We start from the raw sequence: 17,289 nt of genomic DNA, 5'->3' as shown, positions 1-17,289 counted from the left end.
CAAGATTACACTGTGTCCTCTGGAAAACAATATGAGCTTTAGTGAGTGAGTCACAAACAAGGTGCACACATTTCCTTCCCTCCCGCTCCCTTTTGAACAAGAAAATCATGCCTCACTGTTTATCTTGAGTGTTTCCAGGACCCAGGTGAAATTTCCCATATGCCGAATAACTCTCAGGCAGTACCAGGATTAAAACAGGCATTTTTTGGGGGAATTGCACTAACAGCTCCCAACATTTCTTTATACCTACCCTTTTTTATTCAGTGATACAAAACCCAGGGAGCTTTGGTAGTTCACATAAACAGACATGCATGTTTTAGACTTGCATGTTTTTAAATTAAGATACTGTGAAAGAAACTGTGTCCTGACACTCAGTTCCATGGACCATCGACTGCTCCCAGTGAGGGGAAGAGGGTCCATATCTCAGTTCCCTTCCTGCTCCAGAGACGAGTGACAAAAAGCACCTGACATGTCCTATTCTGTGTTCTCACACTGTACATGCAGGAGGAGGCAGGAGTAAAATGCAGGACCTCGGCACAAAAATAGGCACTGTCTTGACAGACTTGATGTGGAATCTTGCAGGACAATGGCAAACGGTGCAGAGGCTAGGCTAAACACCAGCAGCAGGCTTATTTTGTCTAATGAGACTTTTACATAGTCCTTAACTGGGTTCTGAAATTTTGGGTGGATAAAATTGTCACGCATGAAGTTTGAGTTCCTTTGCCATTATTGAGAATGACTTTGTTTAATCTTCCACATCAGTATTATTACTCAATCTTCATAGATTTTTTGTGGAATTCTCAATTAATTCAATAAGTGAATGAAAAAAAACCCTATTTTAAAAATAATTGCTCTTGAATTTCTCACCCTTTTTTTTTTACAGTTGAGTGGCTGTTTTTACTGAAAAAGTTTTGAAGCACTTTAGGTATTTTCAACCAGTGTTAGTCTTACAAGAGAACAGCACTAATTCTACCCATCCTTTTCATATAGAAAATTTCACTATTCTATTGAGATGCAGGTTTTTCTCATTCCTATTATCTCAGCCCTTCTTGGGCATGGACAGCAGGAGTGAGGTTCTTTACTCAAGTTTTCTATCTCCATTGAAACAGATAAATCAAAATTCTTGGCAGTTTGTAATGGAACAGGGGAACTGAACTGGAAATGGAGTTACAGGCGGGACTGAGGAGTTTGCAAAGTGAGAAGAGTGGGGCTTGAGTCATGAGCCTGCATCCCCTTCTTCTACCTCTCCTTGAAGACTGCCATTTTATTCTAGAGATGAGAGGAGGCTGGGGAGCACTGTTTTGGACTGTCTCAGAAAGATGTCTGTCAGGGTGCCAGGCTCTTGACTCTTGTTGCCCCTTGAATCCTTCTGTGAGCAACCATGAATATTTACACAGACTCTGCCTTCATGCAGGTCAGAAGAGAAATAACCCACCCAGAGAGGAGATCACATCTGAGGCACTGTACTGCAGCACAAATGTATGGAGAAGGCTGAAGGCTTTAAAGGTGTTGGAGAACTAAAATGTAAAATACGAAGCAGCAAACACACTTTATTTCAATTTTTGTGCTTCTTTTAATAATTTTATTTTCCATGTACATTTTTTTTTTTTTTGCAACTGACAGCTTCACAACGCAGTAGTCTTCCTTGAGAAGATATTGCAAAGCTGTATCTTCAGTTACATATGTGAAACCCTGCTATGGATGTGTCTGGGTCTCATGTCTTTCATGACAGGGCAATTATGTGTTAATGGAGTACAAAATCTTGTGTTACTGGTATAATAGGGAAAAAACCCTGTGTAAATATGAGTCATTTATTAATAAACCTTCTAACTATTCACCTGCAGATGACAATTTTAATTCGCTATTGTCAGCAATTCAGAAAAAGAAATCATAAACCCTTTATGCAATTTGGTGGTCCCTCCCTGCCCCGCTGTGCCTGTTTACTGAGGCCACGGCAGCAGCCAATCCAGAACTAGTAGACAGATTGCAAACATCAAAGTTAAAGAGTAGCAAAGTCACCTGAGGGTTTAGCTTCTAGCAACTGTTTCCCAGGAATGTAGAAAGGCTGTATACCCATGGTGTGGAATGGCTTTTTCAGAGGTCTTCTCTTTTCTTCATGATAATCTGCCTGATTAATGATGTAACCTCTGGTTTGATACTTTCTATTGGCTCTTCAGGTCTCCAGAATTTCACAACCTTACCCTCAGGGCTGACAAGGTACTTCCAGAAATTCCATCGAGGCTCTTTCTTTGAAGAGTCTGTAAGGACAAGATCAGACAATTTTAGTGACTTACACCTTGAATTGTCTCCAGGCCCCACATTGATTCTTTGACTATTTATGCTGAAGTAATCCCACCATACACTTTGCTAGTAGTCTGGGCATGGATTTACTGATTGCTGCTAATGATCTGAAAAGCTGTAAGTCAGTGATGCTCCCCCCTTCCTGCAAAACTCTTAAAGAGTTCCTACTTTTACTATTCCATACTTCCTAGGGAAGAGAATACAAGGGCTGCATATTTATTTAGGGAATCTCTACTTTTGTGTCAGTTTTGGGAAGTGAGATGGGAGCAGGAAGTTGTACTGGTGATGGCTTAATTAGGCTTCTTTCAAAAAAGGCTCCAGTAGGTTCTGACTGGAGGACAAGGGTTTCGTTGGAACGGTGCTGAACCCTAAACAGGATTTTTTAAGCAATGGATTGAAGTTTGGCACCACACTTGCACTGCAAATGGACTAATTTTGCACTAGATTATTGCACAATGCTGTTGCCATCCTATTGCTAGTAGTCACAGGCACAAAAGGGTGGTATAGCATGATGTTCAGCCTTCTGATTGTCAAAACAGCAACATAAATAAAACAGGTACTTTAATTGAAAATGCACAGGAATTTAATGTGCAACACAGGGATGCAGGAAGAGAAAAACTTTATTTCAGAATATTGAAGTACCAAAGGATCTTTCTCCTTCTAGTAGGTGAACAGCAATAAGAAAATTTGAGTAGAACGTTTTTTCCTTTATAGGTATCAATGTTTAACACTGATGGCACTGATATTTAGAATCTGGATTCATCACACAGAGTGGGTGCCTTTGTGCTCTAGTCTTCTCTAAAAAGAACTGAGAGACAACCCTCAATAATTCCACTGGATATCTGGCAACCCAGGGCAACAAAGTTACCTGAGGTTTTTACTAGCATGCCTAAGAGCAGGAAGGAATAAACAGTTACCAGGACAATGGTGACCACTTACATGATTCCTCAATAAAAACAATTTTCAAGTCATAGGAAGTATCTTGGGGGATATAGCATATAAGAGTTCTGGGAAAGATTTCATTTAGGTATTGAAGTAGTTCTCTGACAAGAGGCACTGTGACAGAGTGAAATAGATTTGGAAGGCAAGGAGATGGAATACAGGTTCGGGCTCTCTGCTGCTTTACTTTCTGGGTAAAATGGTGTGTTAGAAAGGGGTTATGTTTAAGCTATCTTTTTCTTTCATAGATCAATATGGTTCAAAATCTGGTCAAAGTTCAGAGAGGCTTTTCAAGTTGGCTTTGAGTCTACGAAACTTTGGTCAACTAAAGGGAGAGAGGATTTAATTTTGCTTATCAGAATATGAGGTTCTAAGTCTGCAAATGCTCCCTGTATTCATGCAGGATTTTGCAGGCTAGGTCCTGAAGTTCACATGAGAAATTAATGCAAATCAGTGGTTATATATAACTAGTATATGTAAACCTGCTTTACAATACTGTTTACCTAAAGGGGGACGTAGGACCCAGCTAAAAATCTCATCTGCATGTGGTTATATAAAATCTTCTGATAATTTTATCACTCCTATAACTACATCTTTGTCCATAAGAAAAGTCTTTTTTAAAATAAAAATCACATACTTTGAAATAGGATTTTGCAAGTGGGAGTTTCTAGCTCTAGCATTTGAAGCAAAATGGGTGTTTCTAGCTGGCTGGTCAGAGCAGACTGGTTTTATAAGCAGTGAAGAGAAACTGATGTTTTCAGGACACAATTCTTTAGCCCATATTTTTGATATCTAAATTGAAATGAGAGTAATTGTATGCTAGGCGCTTGTTTCTCTCCATAGGTTAAGAAGACCTCAGTGTTTCCTGACAAAAACATGCAGCCTGGATTCAACGAGAGTACCATGGTTACAGGCAGCTTGATACATAAAAGAAAACAGTTACCTATTAGATATTTAAAGGCTGGATCTGCTTCTGATCCTAGGATCTTGATTTTGTGGAAAACAGGGAATGTTACTCCATAGTTTCCTTTGGCAAAAGATTCTATTTCCTGGCTTGAACTAGGCTCTGATTCTCCGAACTGGTTGCAGGGAAACGCCAGCACAGTGAAGTGGGAGGGACCAAACTCTCTGTGCAGCTCTTGCAGTGCGATGTAATTTTTGTCTGTGTATCGACAGTAACTGGCCACGTTTACAACCAAAGTTGCCTTCAGGAAATAAAGTTAGAATAACTTTAGTTATTAGTTATTAGCTATTTAGTTATTAGCTATTATTTAGTCTAGTAAGGAAGAAGCCTATAGATTTTGTAGAGATCACAATTAAATCTTAAAATGACATTTCTCATTATCATCATGGTTCCTGTTGGAAGGCTAAACATAATGTGTCTGTTCATCCTTTCATTAAACAGATAAAAATAAAAGCAGCTGAAGAGATTTGCTTTCAGACAATCTGTTGTAAAAATATAGTAAACTCATAAACTTAATCTTACAGCTTTGTTTATATATAAGCATTTAAAAAAGCAGATATTTAGGACATGCACTAAAATCATATTTACTAGATAAACTTCCAAAATCCAAAAGCAACATTCTTAACTAAGATTAAAATCCACCAGTTTGCTTGTTAGGCTGTATTGACCTGTGCTAAATAATACAATTACTTTTCTTGATTTGCTAGATCTAATACTTGATTCCTGGAGCAGCCTAGATAAAATAAATTTTCTTCACCTTTCTGTATGAAGAACAGTAATGTAGCACAAATCTCTGCCAAAAACTCGCATAATCAAGCATTTTATTTATCTGGAAACGTTCACATTTTTTTGTCAGTATGGATTCAAGACAGAAAAAGTGAAATAATAACTTACTTTCCCTCTGTACTTCTCCAAGGAAATAATCCTTCCTCGTGAATCCTTGACTTCAAAAGAATAAAAGTCTTTGATTTTAGGTTTAAAAAACCTGAGTTGTAGCAGGCAGAGAATGGTGGTGCACAAAACCATTGACAGGAAGACAGCAAAGATCCTGGCTTTGTGCACCGAGTATTTCAGAGGATAACTGGTTGTGAGAGGCTCCATTTTTGAAATCTTTGGAGAGGAGCCTGGGCAGGCCTGGAATGTGAAGGAGGAGCTGAAACATGAGACTCTCGGCTCAGACCGGAAAGAACAAGCTGCTCGTTTTCGTCCCTGCTGCAAAAGCCCTGTTACAGATCACAGTGCCTGCTGGGCCTCTTTTGGGGGGGAGAGGGATGGAAGCGGGGAGAAGAAATGAATGAAAAGGGTGTAACTATCACCTAAGGAGGCTAATTGCTCTGCTCGGGGTGACTGACCCGTGTGGGACACTCTGGTGTGCGCTGCACTGTCTTGGGAGCTGGTCGGGACAAGACTGAGTTTGTAGTGCAGCTCCAGCACATCCCTGGGCCTCAGGTGTAGCTGGGGAGTTGCTCTGCGGGAGGCAGCTGTGTTATCAGGCAGACTTGGAGAAGCATTCCGGGGGACAGCTGTTGAGGTAGAAAAAAGGCAGGATGGCTGAAACCACCCTGTCTACGAACTCAGCACTGCATCTCATCAGCTGCTGGGGGATCACAGACAGCTGAGTAAAAATCTTTTCAGCACACGGAGTAGAGAAAAACTCCTTGGTAATAGGCTGTCCTAATAAAGGAAGATAATATAATGTGGATTTTTTTTTTTTTTGCATTGAGAGTGGGGATGATAATGGAAAACGGGTTGCTTTCTTAATTGCTACTGGCTACCTGGCAACGAGCTGTACTGAGATGGTAAGATTGAAGGTCTGCATGAGAGAAGAGTTAGCTGAAAGTCTCAGGTCTATGCCAAGCCTCAGTGCTGTTTTGCTGCTTTTGAGTCTCTGCTTACTCTCTTTCCCTCCCAGTGCAAACCACCATTGAAGAGTCATTTCTGTCTCAGTTGGTTTTCTTTGTCACCCTGATTTTTGCTGCGCTTAGATAATGCATTTTAAGAGGTGGAAATAGAAGGGGTTTTTCTGGATCTAAAACCTGGAATCTGGTTGTTTCTCCCCTTTTGGTGTCTTTGGTATCACTACCAGTATCGTTGATTTGCACAATATCATAGTGGTACGTCCAACTCTTTCTATAATCTCTAAATAGCTAAAATCCACATTCATTTTGTTTAACGAGACTATAAGGACAGCGTCACACTGTTCTACAGAACAAAGAGATGCTTGGGAAACCCTATGAAATTTCAGTATTTGTACATGAGGACATGTTAGGCTCTGCCTCTGCCTGGCAGAGTGGCCAGTGAGAACGGTGTTTTGATGGTCGGGAAGAAAGCACACATAATTGTGTGCTCAAATGAAAAAAGCTGTACTCAACAAGCAAGCACATGTGACTAATGCTGACCTTAAAGGCAAGAAAAAAATGTGTTTGGTTACAGAAAACCCATGTAACATCCTGATGTCTAAGCTACATCTCAAGTGTTGGCAATTTGCATCTAATACTATTTCAGAACAAAATAAAACAAAACCCCCTTAATATATTATAATACTGGTGTACCTAATAATTACCCAGAAGCCCATTATATTAACTGTGTCTCCTTTTGTTACTCTCAACTAAAACCTTGTTCAAAATCTGTCTGACAACCAAATTTTGTTGTTTAATATTGTCTGGGCTCTTACATTTTGATAGTTTTTCAGATTTTATGGTTTTCTGACACAAATAGCTCTATGAATGAATTTGAACAAATGAAAATAAAAAGACCAATTTAATCTTTACTTGGTATCTCTAAATTTATTAAAAAGTACAAGATAGCTTTAAAAATAATGACATGATTAAGCTGCAATGGTGGTGAGAAAGTTCAGGAATCAGAAGAGATCTAAGTCTTCTTTCATGGATGGAGATCAGAGAACCTGACTGGTTCCAGGCAGAAAACCAGTCCCTCTCTCAGGAACCGCCGGACCCCTAAACCTCCGTTGCTATGTAGCTGAAGCTGCCTTGGGTCATCAAAAGCCATCGATGTAGCTTTAGTGCACGAGTGACACAAATGTAGGTTTTTTTGTTCTGGTTTGTTTTTTTATTGGTTTTTTTTTTTTTTTTCTTCCTTGCCAGAGGCTTTCTGGGCCAGCGTTGATTCAGCTGTACACATCTGAACAGAAAGGTTTGTTTTGCACTATATTTTCCCCCGTCTGCTCACTCTGTCTCGGCGCTTTCGACCGTCTGCCGGAGCCGCGCTCAGCCCAGCATCCGCGGCTGTTGCTCTGAGGCAAGGGCACGGCAGAATTAAAAACAGCGCGAACTAAGAACAGGCTGACATTAAGCCTTGGCTAACCTGGGTTTTTGGTGCCCTGCAGCCCGTGCAGGCGGCAGGCTGGAGCGGACCGGGCGCTCCCGGGGAAGCGCTGGGCGCGGCGCCGCCGGCAGAGCGCGATGGCAGAGCCGCCGCGGAGCCCCGGGCAGCGGCACGGCCGGCGGGCGCCGGGGCAGCCGCAGAGGAACGCGTCCGTGCGGGGCCAGGATGGCCTCCGGCAGGGATTTCCGAAAGAGCCTGCGGCGGGGAATTTGTGCGAGGTGTCGGTGATTCTCGTCTCCCGCTGCCGGGCTCCGGCGGTGCAGAGCTGCAGCAGCCTGCGCAGGCTGCCCGGGCACAGCAAGCTCCAGACAGCATCCTCTCATTGCTTAAATTTACACCGAAGTACTGGAGCAAGTCCAGAGGGGGGCAGCAAATCTGGTGATGGGTCTGGAGCACAAGTCCCGTGAGCAGCAGCTGAGGGAGCTGGGGGTGTTTGTCCTGGAGAAAAGGAGGCTCAGGGGAGACATTACCACTCCGTACAACTGCCTGAAAGGAGGCTGTGCCCAGGTGGGGGTCCGTCTCTTCTTCTAGGCAGCCAGCCAGGACGAGAGGAAATGGCCTCAAACCATTAGGTTTATGTTGGACATTAGAAGGAATTTCTTCACAAAAAGGGAGATTAGACCTTGGAATGGGCTGCCCGGGGAAGTGGTGGAGGCACCGTCCCTGGAAGTATTTAAAGAAAGACTGGGCATGGCACTTAGTGCTATGGTCTCTTGGAATGGTGGCATTAGGTTGTGGGCTGGACTTGATGATCTCAGAGGTCTTTTCCCACCTAATTGATTCTGTTATTTTCTCTCAGGAGTATGCTGCTGTTGTGAAAGGAAAGCTGTACTCGTGATTCCCCTCCCTGGTGTGCAGATAGCTGAGGGCAGCAGGCTGTACAGACAGCTGACACTGAATGGGATGAAAGGAAAGAGAAAAAAACTGGTCTTATGCCTAGCCAAGAAGTGTCTGTGGCAGACTGGCCTTTTTTTGCCTTGATGTTGGACACACAAGAGTGGTTTTAAATTCCATTGGGCTACAAGAGGCCGCAGGGTCTTTGCCAGCACCTTCACGTCTGGAAAAGTCATCTGTTAGCTGACAGAAGGGTAGGAGAGCTCATACAGGCCTCTCGTTTTCTTCCTTCTGCCTCTCCTTCACCGTATGTGCAGCCCCTGCAGAGCCAGCAGACCAGTCTGGAGGGAGGCTGGCTTTGGTGTGGAGTGCACCCTTGGGATGAGGAGCTGGCCTCCCGTGGTTGCTTCTTCTCAAATGCCTAAGGCTTCGTGAGTTGACAAAGGGAACATCCACACTCTACTCACTCTAGAAGAAAGAGATCTACTGCGGGGCCATTCAGGGCGCAGATCAAACTTCCAGTGCTCCGAGTCGGTCTGGAGCACAGGCGATGCTAGGGGAGGCTGTTTCTCTCCGTCAGCAACAGAGGGAGCTGACGGAGCGTCAAATGAGCTTTGGGAGCGCTGACTCCCGCTTGCAGCAGAGCTGGGGGAAAGCGGGGAACGGTTTGCATGCTGCATGTCCACAAAGGGCTTCCTGGAAGATGTAGGGAACTTTACATGGTTGACTTCTTGATTAATAATCGAAATATTTAGAAAACGAATAAAAGATGCTCCTACATGCTCTGGATATGTTCCTATGATTATGGTCAGAAAGTGCAGTTCTATTTTCTACTAAGGAGAATACTAGAGCTTTTCAGTAATGCATGCTCAGGTCTAGGAAACTCTGGCTCTAAAAGAGTCTGAAGTCTTTCCGTCTTCTAGAACAGAAAGTGCTGCATGCTGCCTCTACAAGCAGTGGTGAAAGCCTGTGTGGTCCTGGGAAATCAGCTAATAATTTTCTAAGAATCAGGATTTTCTGTAACTAGTCAATAAACCTAAGGCCAGACATGAGCTGCAGTAGTAAACAGGCATCTTTTATAAAGGGAATGATGAATCTGATCTTGTTTAGACATCTCTTTTAGGATAAGATGAATAGTGCTGTAGAAATATCTCTTTTTCTCACCAACAAAAGGAAAGCAGGGTGACTGCTCAGTATTTGCACTGTCCCACTTAGTGTGCAGATCTGCTTTCTCAGTACTGCTCTTACACAATCAGTGCTACTCTAAAAAGTGTTTGACATGTATTCCCATGCACATTTTTAAAAGGATTTTTTTCCATTAAAACTGTTTTTTACAGTAACACCTCAGATGCCGAAGAAATTCTCTATCATGAAAATTACTCTACCTAGCAGTCATGCTGCAACAGGTTTGGAAGGAAGGAATACCAGGAGAGCTGAAGCAGAAAAGTAATAGGTGAGTTATGCCATATTCAAATGCACAGACAGGATATTGGCTTTGTCTTTGGCCTGGAATCAGTTTTGAGGATACTACCTTATTGGCATGGATAACAGTAACATGAGAAGGTCCATTTAGGAAATGTCTGCTGGAGAAAAGTTAGGAGTAACTTTTTTGTCGTTTATTTGATTCAGCTTTTCTTCTTTTTCTCTTGGCTATTATCCTGTAAACTAAAATCAAAACTAAACTAATGAAGCCCCCAAGATGGGTTTGTTACCCCTGAGAGAAAGCATATATTGCAAGAAAGATGCATGAGGAACATGAATGACTCAGTTTTCCACTTCCTTTAACAAGCACTGTGTGTGAAGATTATTGCTTCAGTTCTTCAGGATGTAGCTGTTGTTTTTGTCACGCAGACAGAATGAGGTGCTATGAAAAAATTACTAAAAAGTTACCAAAAAGTACCTTTCTGAGAATATTGTTGTGAAAATAAGTGGTCAGATTTTGATCAAGGTTGAAAGAACACAAGGAATCTGCTTAACACTTGAAACAAAGACTTCAGAACACTTCCTGTTTAAGTGTTATTTTATATTGCTGTACATTTTATCAGTTTATCACTTTGTGAACACTGGCACACTTTTTTTTTTCTATTTTAGGCAGTATCCATTCCTTTTTGGACCATAAATCTACGTTTTGCTACCCACCTTCATTAGAGAAGAAGTTTCTCTTGAGTACAAAATTGACTTCTTATGTAAAGCATTGGTACTTACTTTAGAAAATCTGTTACCATAATATGACACTTAAAACCTCTTCTCTACTTTACTGCTATCTCCTTGTGACTGTTCAAATATTAAGGTGGAACTTTTTAATCAGTGATTACAACTTCTCCTGTTCTTTCCTTCCCTGGATTGCACCAGTTCCAAAGTTGATATGAAGAGGTTAATAGCTGCTTTCACATAATTACTGTTTTGACCATAACTATTGAGTGAACTTGCTTCAGAATTGCATATCTAGTGTCTTTTTTATAGCATTTTATGACCCATAATTCATATCATAGAGAAGTTTCTGTGGAGGTATTAAGCTGAACTTCTAACAAAAGGAGGTGATGTCAGCATTGATGGACTAATTAGGGTTGTTGTCTGATGCTTTGTAATAGTGAACATGCCTGGATGTTGGAAAGAGACCATGTTTTTGTACCATTCTGGGAAACCTGATTCCTGGGACAATCACTTAATTTTCTTAATAAACAAACGAGTCTTGAAATTCTTCCTTTCAACAGGGAACAGTGGTTTCTTTGCTCTCTCTCCCTTCCATCAACTGATTGGAGAGTCAGTAAATTTTAGAACTTTTAAAATAAACAACTCAATCGTTTGAATAGTCTTAGGTCAATCTAGCCAACACAGAAATTGAATGTAACTGCTCCTTTTGATGAGATGATAAACTCTTTTCATGAAGTAATGTACAGAAAACATTTTTTTTCTTGTAATGGAACATCTTTTGGAAGACGAGTAGTTGTTGTTCTGTTCAAATGGAGTAAGAGAATTATTTGGGTTGGATGGGACATTTAAATATAATCTAGTCCAAACCACCTGCAATGATGAGGGCCATTTTCAACTTGATCAAAACTCTGAGAGCCCTGCCCAGCTGGGCCTTGGATGTTTTCAGGCATGGGGCATCCACCACCCCTTCAGGCAACATATTGCACTACTTCACCACCCTCACTGTAAAAAATCTCTTTTTTATACCTAGTGTCAATCTCCCCTCCTTTGATTTAAAACCATCACCTCTTGTCCCATCACAACACGCCCTGCTAAAAGGTCTGTACTTCTCTTTCTTATCAGCCCCCTGTAAGTGCTGAAAGGCTACAGTAAGGTCTCCCAGGTCCCTCCTCCAGGCTGAACAACCACATCTCTCTCAGGCTGTCCTCAGAGAAGAGTGCTCCTGCCCTCTCATCACTTCTGTGGGTCTGCTCTGGACCCACTCCAACAGGCCTTTCTGTGTTGAAGACCTCAGAGCTGGGCACAGCTTTCCAGGTGGGATCACCAGAGTGGAACAGAGAAGCAGAATCACCTCCCTTAATTTGCTGGCCACACGTTTTTTGTGCAGCCCAGGATACAACTGGTTTTCTGGGCTATAACTGCCCATTTCCAGCTCATGTCTAGCTTCTATCCATCCATGCCCCCAAATCCTTCTGGGCAGGGCTGCTCTCAATCTGTTCATCCCCCAGCCTGTGTTGGTACTGGAGGTTGCCCTCAGCCATGAGCAGCACCTTGCACTTGGCCTTATTGAACCTCATGAGGTTCATGTGGATTCTGTGTAAACCTGGATTTATACTAACTTACACATAGAAACTGAGTTAGAGGAAATGTGTTCAGAGTTCTAGATCCAGGAGCACAACCATTTCCTAAATTGTGATATGGGCATCTTTGCAATACGTTGTGATGTGACCAAAATGTAAGTTCTAAAATCATTTGAAAGTCAGTCTTGACTAAACCCGTAGGAAAATCTACTTATCTTTTCAAATACAATAATAAATGACTATTTACTTTGTGCAGCCTGTTGGTATAAAGGAATGGGATCTGTTGAGAATAGTCTGTTGAAAATAGAATCTTCTCACATACCAGTGAGCGTGTGTGGTCTCTCTGTGGGACAGAATATTACTTCCTTGCATACACAATCAATTTTCCACAGAAATGTCTGCATTAATATTAGAGGGACACATATCCAAGCAATGTGATTAGCTTTCTGCCAAGTTGTCTGTATAAATCATACAGAAAATGCCTCTCAAAGCTGAAGGCCTGCTGCAGAACAGCTGGAATATATAAAGGAGAAACACTTCTATTTTCCAGTTATGTTTTTCTAAGACCTTTCTTGTCTTGCTTGCAGCAGGGTTTTGAAGAAGAGTGACACAGTCTGTGTGTGGAAGGACAGATTTCACAGACATTGGAATACACTAATCTTGAATGGCTGGTAAAAATGCCCACTACATTTCCACATTGCTATATATAAATAATCACAGAACAAACTGAAATTTGGCATCAGATGATTAATCTCAGTGACCATTGTGAAAAAATGCATATTACTAGGAATTGATGAAGATATTCCTGTCTTGTGTGAGCTGATCTGAGCCTTTGAATCTTGGTTAAAGACCTAATGATTCAGATCTCTCTTTCCTTATTTTTGCTGCATCATCTCTTTCTTTCACACCCAAGGAAATGCTAATGTAATTTTTAAGAACATATTCCTTAGAGATGCCTTGTAGCTATTTTCCACTTTATGTTGTAGTGCTGGTTTAGGGAATGAGATCATGGAGTTGAGTGTCTGTGAGCCTGGTTTGAGGGAGGACTCTGCCATCCAGGGGTAATCAATTGCTGTAATCAATGACCCTGCAGTGCCTGCACCACAGAACTGCTCTTCCCTCACAGATAGACGCATGGACAGCTTCCAGAAAATGTCATTGCAAGCTCATAACATTAGTCCAAATGCAAATTCTGAAGAAGACAAGAGGGCTCTAAGGTTTGTCAGGTGACCCAGGCAGTAACTTGGTGTACAGGTTTGGACCTTCTTCCACTGCTAAGGTGGCCTTGTTCAAACAGCTTTGTTAGTGATCATTAGCAGTGAAACCATGTTTTATGGAAGGAAAAATGTCTCAAGTCTCTCAGGTGTTGAACATGATTTGATATTCTGTATTTGTTATTCATTTCCCATCCCAGGGAATGGGGCTTTCATGTAATGACTATTGAGTCCTTTCATGGGATTGGTGTTATCCACAGTATTTAAATATGTTTTTCAACTGACTTCTTAATTCAGTCATATTTTCACTTCAGCTTAGGTTCCAATGGTTCCAGAGGTTGGATATAGCATTGCAGAAACTGGTGATGTGAAGGTCTGGGAAAATACTAGCTGCATCTGGAAAGATACCTTCCAATTTTCAGGCACACTGAACAATAAGATAGTACAGTCTGCATCTACACTGGAAAAGCAAGTGCATCTATCTTTTCCAGTTGGTGTTACAGAGTAATACAAACTGGCTGAGAGCTACCTGCCCACAGCTACTTCTAGAGTTCTCACCACCTCTGAGCACATAGTATTCCAGCTTTTTCAGTGTGGTTAACTCCTAGCATTTTACCTGGCTCTCCTTTGGCCCCCATCTGATACACTGGTGGTCCTAAAACGTTAATTTCCTTGTAGCTTTTCTGTTTCAGAATGCTGCAAGCAGTATAGGGTTGTGCTGTGGAAGGGGCAGGGGAAATATGTTGTATGGACTGTTGAGTACATGAGATCAGGGCATGCAGAGTTTTGTTGCTCTTGCCTGTAGGGAAAGGTCAAGCTTTCCCTAGCACTGCTGCTGGTTTCATCTGTGGGGGAGTTGATTAATTTACTACAGAAAATATCCTATCCAGAATATCCCAGAAAATGTCTGGGCATTAGGGGGTGTCAATGATCAAGGGATTTGAAAACAGGGGGAACCTGAAGACAAATCATACAGGCATACCCGTACTTATTTTAGTGCGATACACTTCATTAAAATCAGACTAATATTTTGGTGTCTTCTGTCTTAGACAGATGATTTGTTTTGGTGTTCTGGCTATTTCTCTTTATGAATCTGGATTTCAACCCTTGTAGAAGAAATTTGGATTTATGTGATAGATTTGTATTTTCTTTCATTGCTTTCCTCAGTGAAAATAAGTCTTGTTTCAGAGCAGTTAATAGCAACAGTATAGGGATAAATCCCAGTGTTTTTTCCCCTTGATGACAAATAAATATAGGCTTTAAGAATACCAGGTTTTATGCCACCCACCTACTTGTTAATTGAGTAGTTTGATGGGACAGCACTTCCTGAGTCTCATTTTGAGAATTGACACAGGCATATGAGGGCCAAAATCTTTTCAAAAGTCAGTGATATTCACTACTACCCAGACAAAATAAGAAAAAGGCACAATGAAATTTAATTTCCACTAGGAAATGCATGTTAACATGCCTGTTGTGCATATTAATGTATCCATGAAGTAAGTGGATAGAGCTGAAAGGGTAACCAGGATGATTTAGGGTAGATGAATTACTCAAGAGAATCCTGAAATGAGTTAGAGATGATTTAATCTGTTCCTGTCTCATTGTGTATTACCAACTACCAGCATTAAAGAAGAAAATTATATAGAGAGTTTCAGACATGTTACTATTCATTGAATATTACAATTAAGTGCCCTAAATTTCTTGAATTATTTTACTTGGTGGGATTCAGAAAGCCTTTGAAAATTTTTCCAAAGTAATTAAAAAATCTAGATATTAGAAATACAGTTTTTTCTGTACTGCAAAGTTTCATTTCAATAATGTCTCAACTTTTAAGATTAGAATGCAGGTTAGAATCCCATTGTGCAGATCTGAGGTCATTCCTGCAAACCTTAATTAACTCCACAAAATTTTAGACACGGGAGAAAATCATTGTAATCTACTTGCTCATCTTTAGAAAGAAGGAATACTACAGCTGAGAGGAGAAACATTTACTGTCTGTCCAATTGAAGTTTGGAATAGGGGATAAGGTTAAGGACAGATAGTGGAAGGGATTTATGATGTAAGTTTTCCACAACTGTCATTGAAATTTTATGCAGGATGTGTATGTGTGTATTTACAGAGTACAAATACTTTATCAGTGTGGAATTCTTTTTTGAACCAGAGAGGTTAGTTGTAGAGATAAATATCATATTCTGCCCTTGAAACTTTTAAGACCCATTGTAATTAATGCTCTTTGGGGAATAATTTGAAGAAGGAAATTAAAACACAGAGAAAATTGCAAAAATGTGTGTTTTCAGCATTTTGCTCTACACAATAGCAATGTAATTTCTTATACATAAAAATCTAGCATTTAATCATTCAAAGCACTAATGATCTTGCATTTTTTCATAGTGCTGAGGCGTTTTTGCAGCCTAATGTAGACAGTGACCACAAAAGATGACTCTTCTTTCTCACACCTGTATTGGCTTGTGTTTCTCGTTACTGTGCTGTCATGAGCTTCGTGTGGTGTGATCGAAGAGTGTTTGCTTTAAAAACCTTTTCCTGTGGTTAGGCGTTGGTGGAGCAGACATTTGTGGGGGAATAAACCCCAGAGAGTAAAAGAATTAATTACTGTATGAGGGGGTTTTGGAGCGGGAGAGCACACAGGAACAATTCTGCTGCTGGCAAATTCTGACAAAAACAAAAGCAAAAAAAGAGAAAAACTACCCTATTTTATATTACTCATTAAACAAAAAATAGTGGAGCCTATTCTCAATTCTTCCTGACTGAATGCATGGAGGTTTCAAAAAGCTGGTGAAATGTGGTTTCTACCTAGTCTAGTGTGTCTAGTGTTGTGAGCCTACACAGGATAAATTAGACCCTTCAAGCCTCCTCTGAGCTGTGTGGAGGCAAATATAAAGAGAATGTGAAAGGTTTAGACCTTAGAAAAAATGATGGTGTTTTTTTGCGTTACTGATTTGTGTGTGATGAATCTTCAAATACAGAATGCCAAGAGGAGACCCAAAATGAGCTTAGGAGTGTTGCCACCATGAAGCCATCCACACCTTTGGAGCAAGAAGTGAGGCTTCATACTACTGACTGGTGCAATGATTAAGTTAATTCCTCCAATGTGTTGGTTTTTTTCACAGACTGTGAATTATTCTGTGTATTTCAGGAAAGGTAGTGATATGTCCCCTTCACATAAATTGGAAATGCTGCAGGACATAACTCTTGTAACAGCTTCCCTCAGCTGTAGATCTCAATACAACTTTCAAATCAAATAGATCTACCTCCACCTAAAATTAAGTTAAATATTTCAACAATCAGCCTTGGCTATCTAGTAGCCAGTAACCACAGCAGCAATTTCATTGAGTGGATTTTGAAATATCTTTTTTTGGAAGATAGCAGTGTCATCATTTGTGGTTTGGGTGACATCTTGTAAATTCTCACCCATGTCTTTTTGGAGACAAAAATTAAACATCAAAAGTTACACATGAACACACATAAATCTCGGGTCTGAAGATTTTGAGCAGTTCATAAGATCTAACAAACAATTTATGTGTATGTGTTTTTAATTGTCCTTGGCAAGATTTTTTCAACATACCTTTGCAAGTGTTCATGTATATCCATGAACAGAATAGAGGTTTGTTGGTATGATATACGCTGATAATGCACGAGGTGTAGAGGTTTGTTGGTATGATATACACTGATAATGCACAAGGTGTAGAGGTTTGTTGGTATGATATACACTGATAATGCACAAGGTGTAGAGGTTTGTTGGTATGATATACACTGATAATGCACAAGGTGTAGAGGTTTGTTGGTATGATATACGCTGATAATGCACGAGGTGTAGAGGTTTGTTGGTATGATATACACTGATAATGCACAAGGTGTAGAGGTTTGTTGGTATGATATACACTGATAATGCACAAGGTGTAGAGGTTTGTTGGTATGATATACGCTGATAATGCACGAG

The 17,289-nt window shown here is 40.8% G+C and overlaps 1 protein-coding gene across 1 annotated transcript; it reads right to left on the bottom strand.

Moving 5' to 3' along the window:
• Positions 1–1,512: 1,512 nt before the first annotated feature.
• GPX8 (glutathione peroxidase 8 (putative)) lies at positions 1,513–5,305 on the bottom strand (the record flags this gene model as incomplete). Its single annotated transcript, XM_084225141.1, has 3 exons — positions 1,513–2,258; positions 4,184–4,445; positions 5,099–5,305. The coding sequence occupies 3 exons, from the start codon at positions 5,303–5,305 to the stop codon at positions 2,095–2,097; spliced, it is 633 nt and encodes a 210-aa protein (XP_084081267.1). The 3' UTR covers positions 1,513–2,094.
• Between the last annotated feature and the right edge of the window lie 11,984 nt (positions 5,306–17,289).

Source organism: Fringilla coelebs (assembly GCF_963513975.1).
Source record: "Fringilla coelebs genome assembly, chromosome: Z".
Taxonomy (NCBI): Eukaryota; Metazoa; Chordata; class Aves; order Passeriformes; family Fringillidae; genus Fringilla; species Fringilla coelebs.
This window is presented reverse-complemented; position numbering and strand designations above follow the sequence as displayed.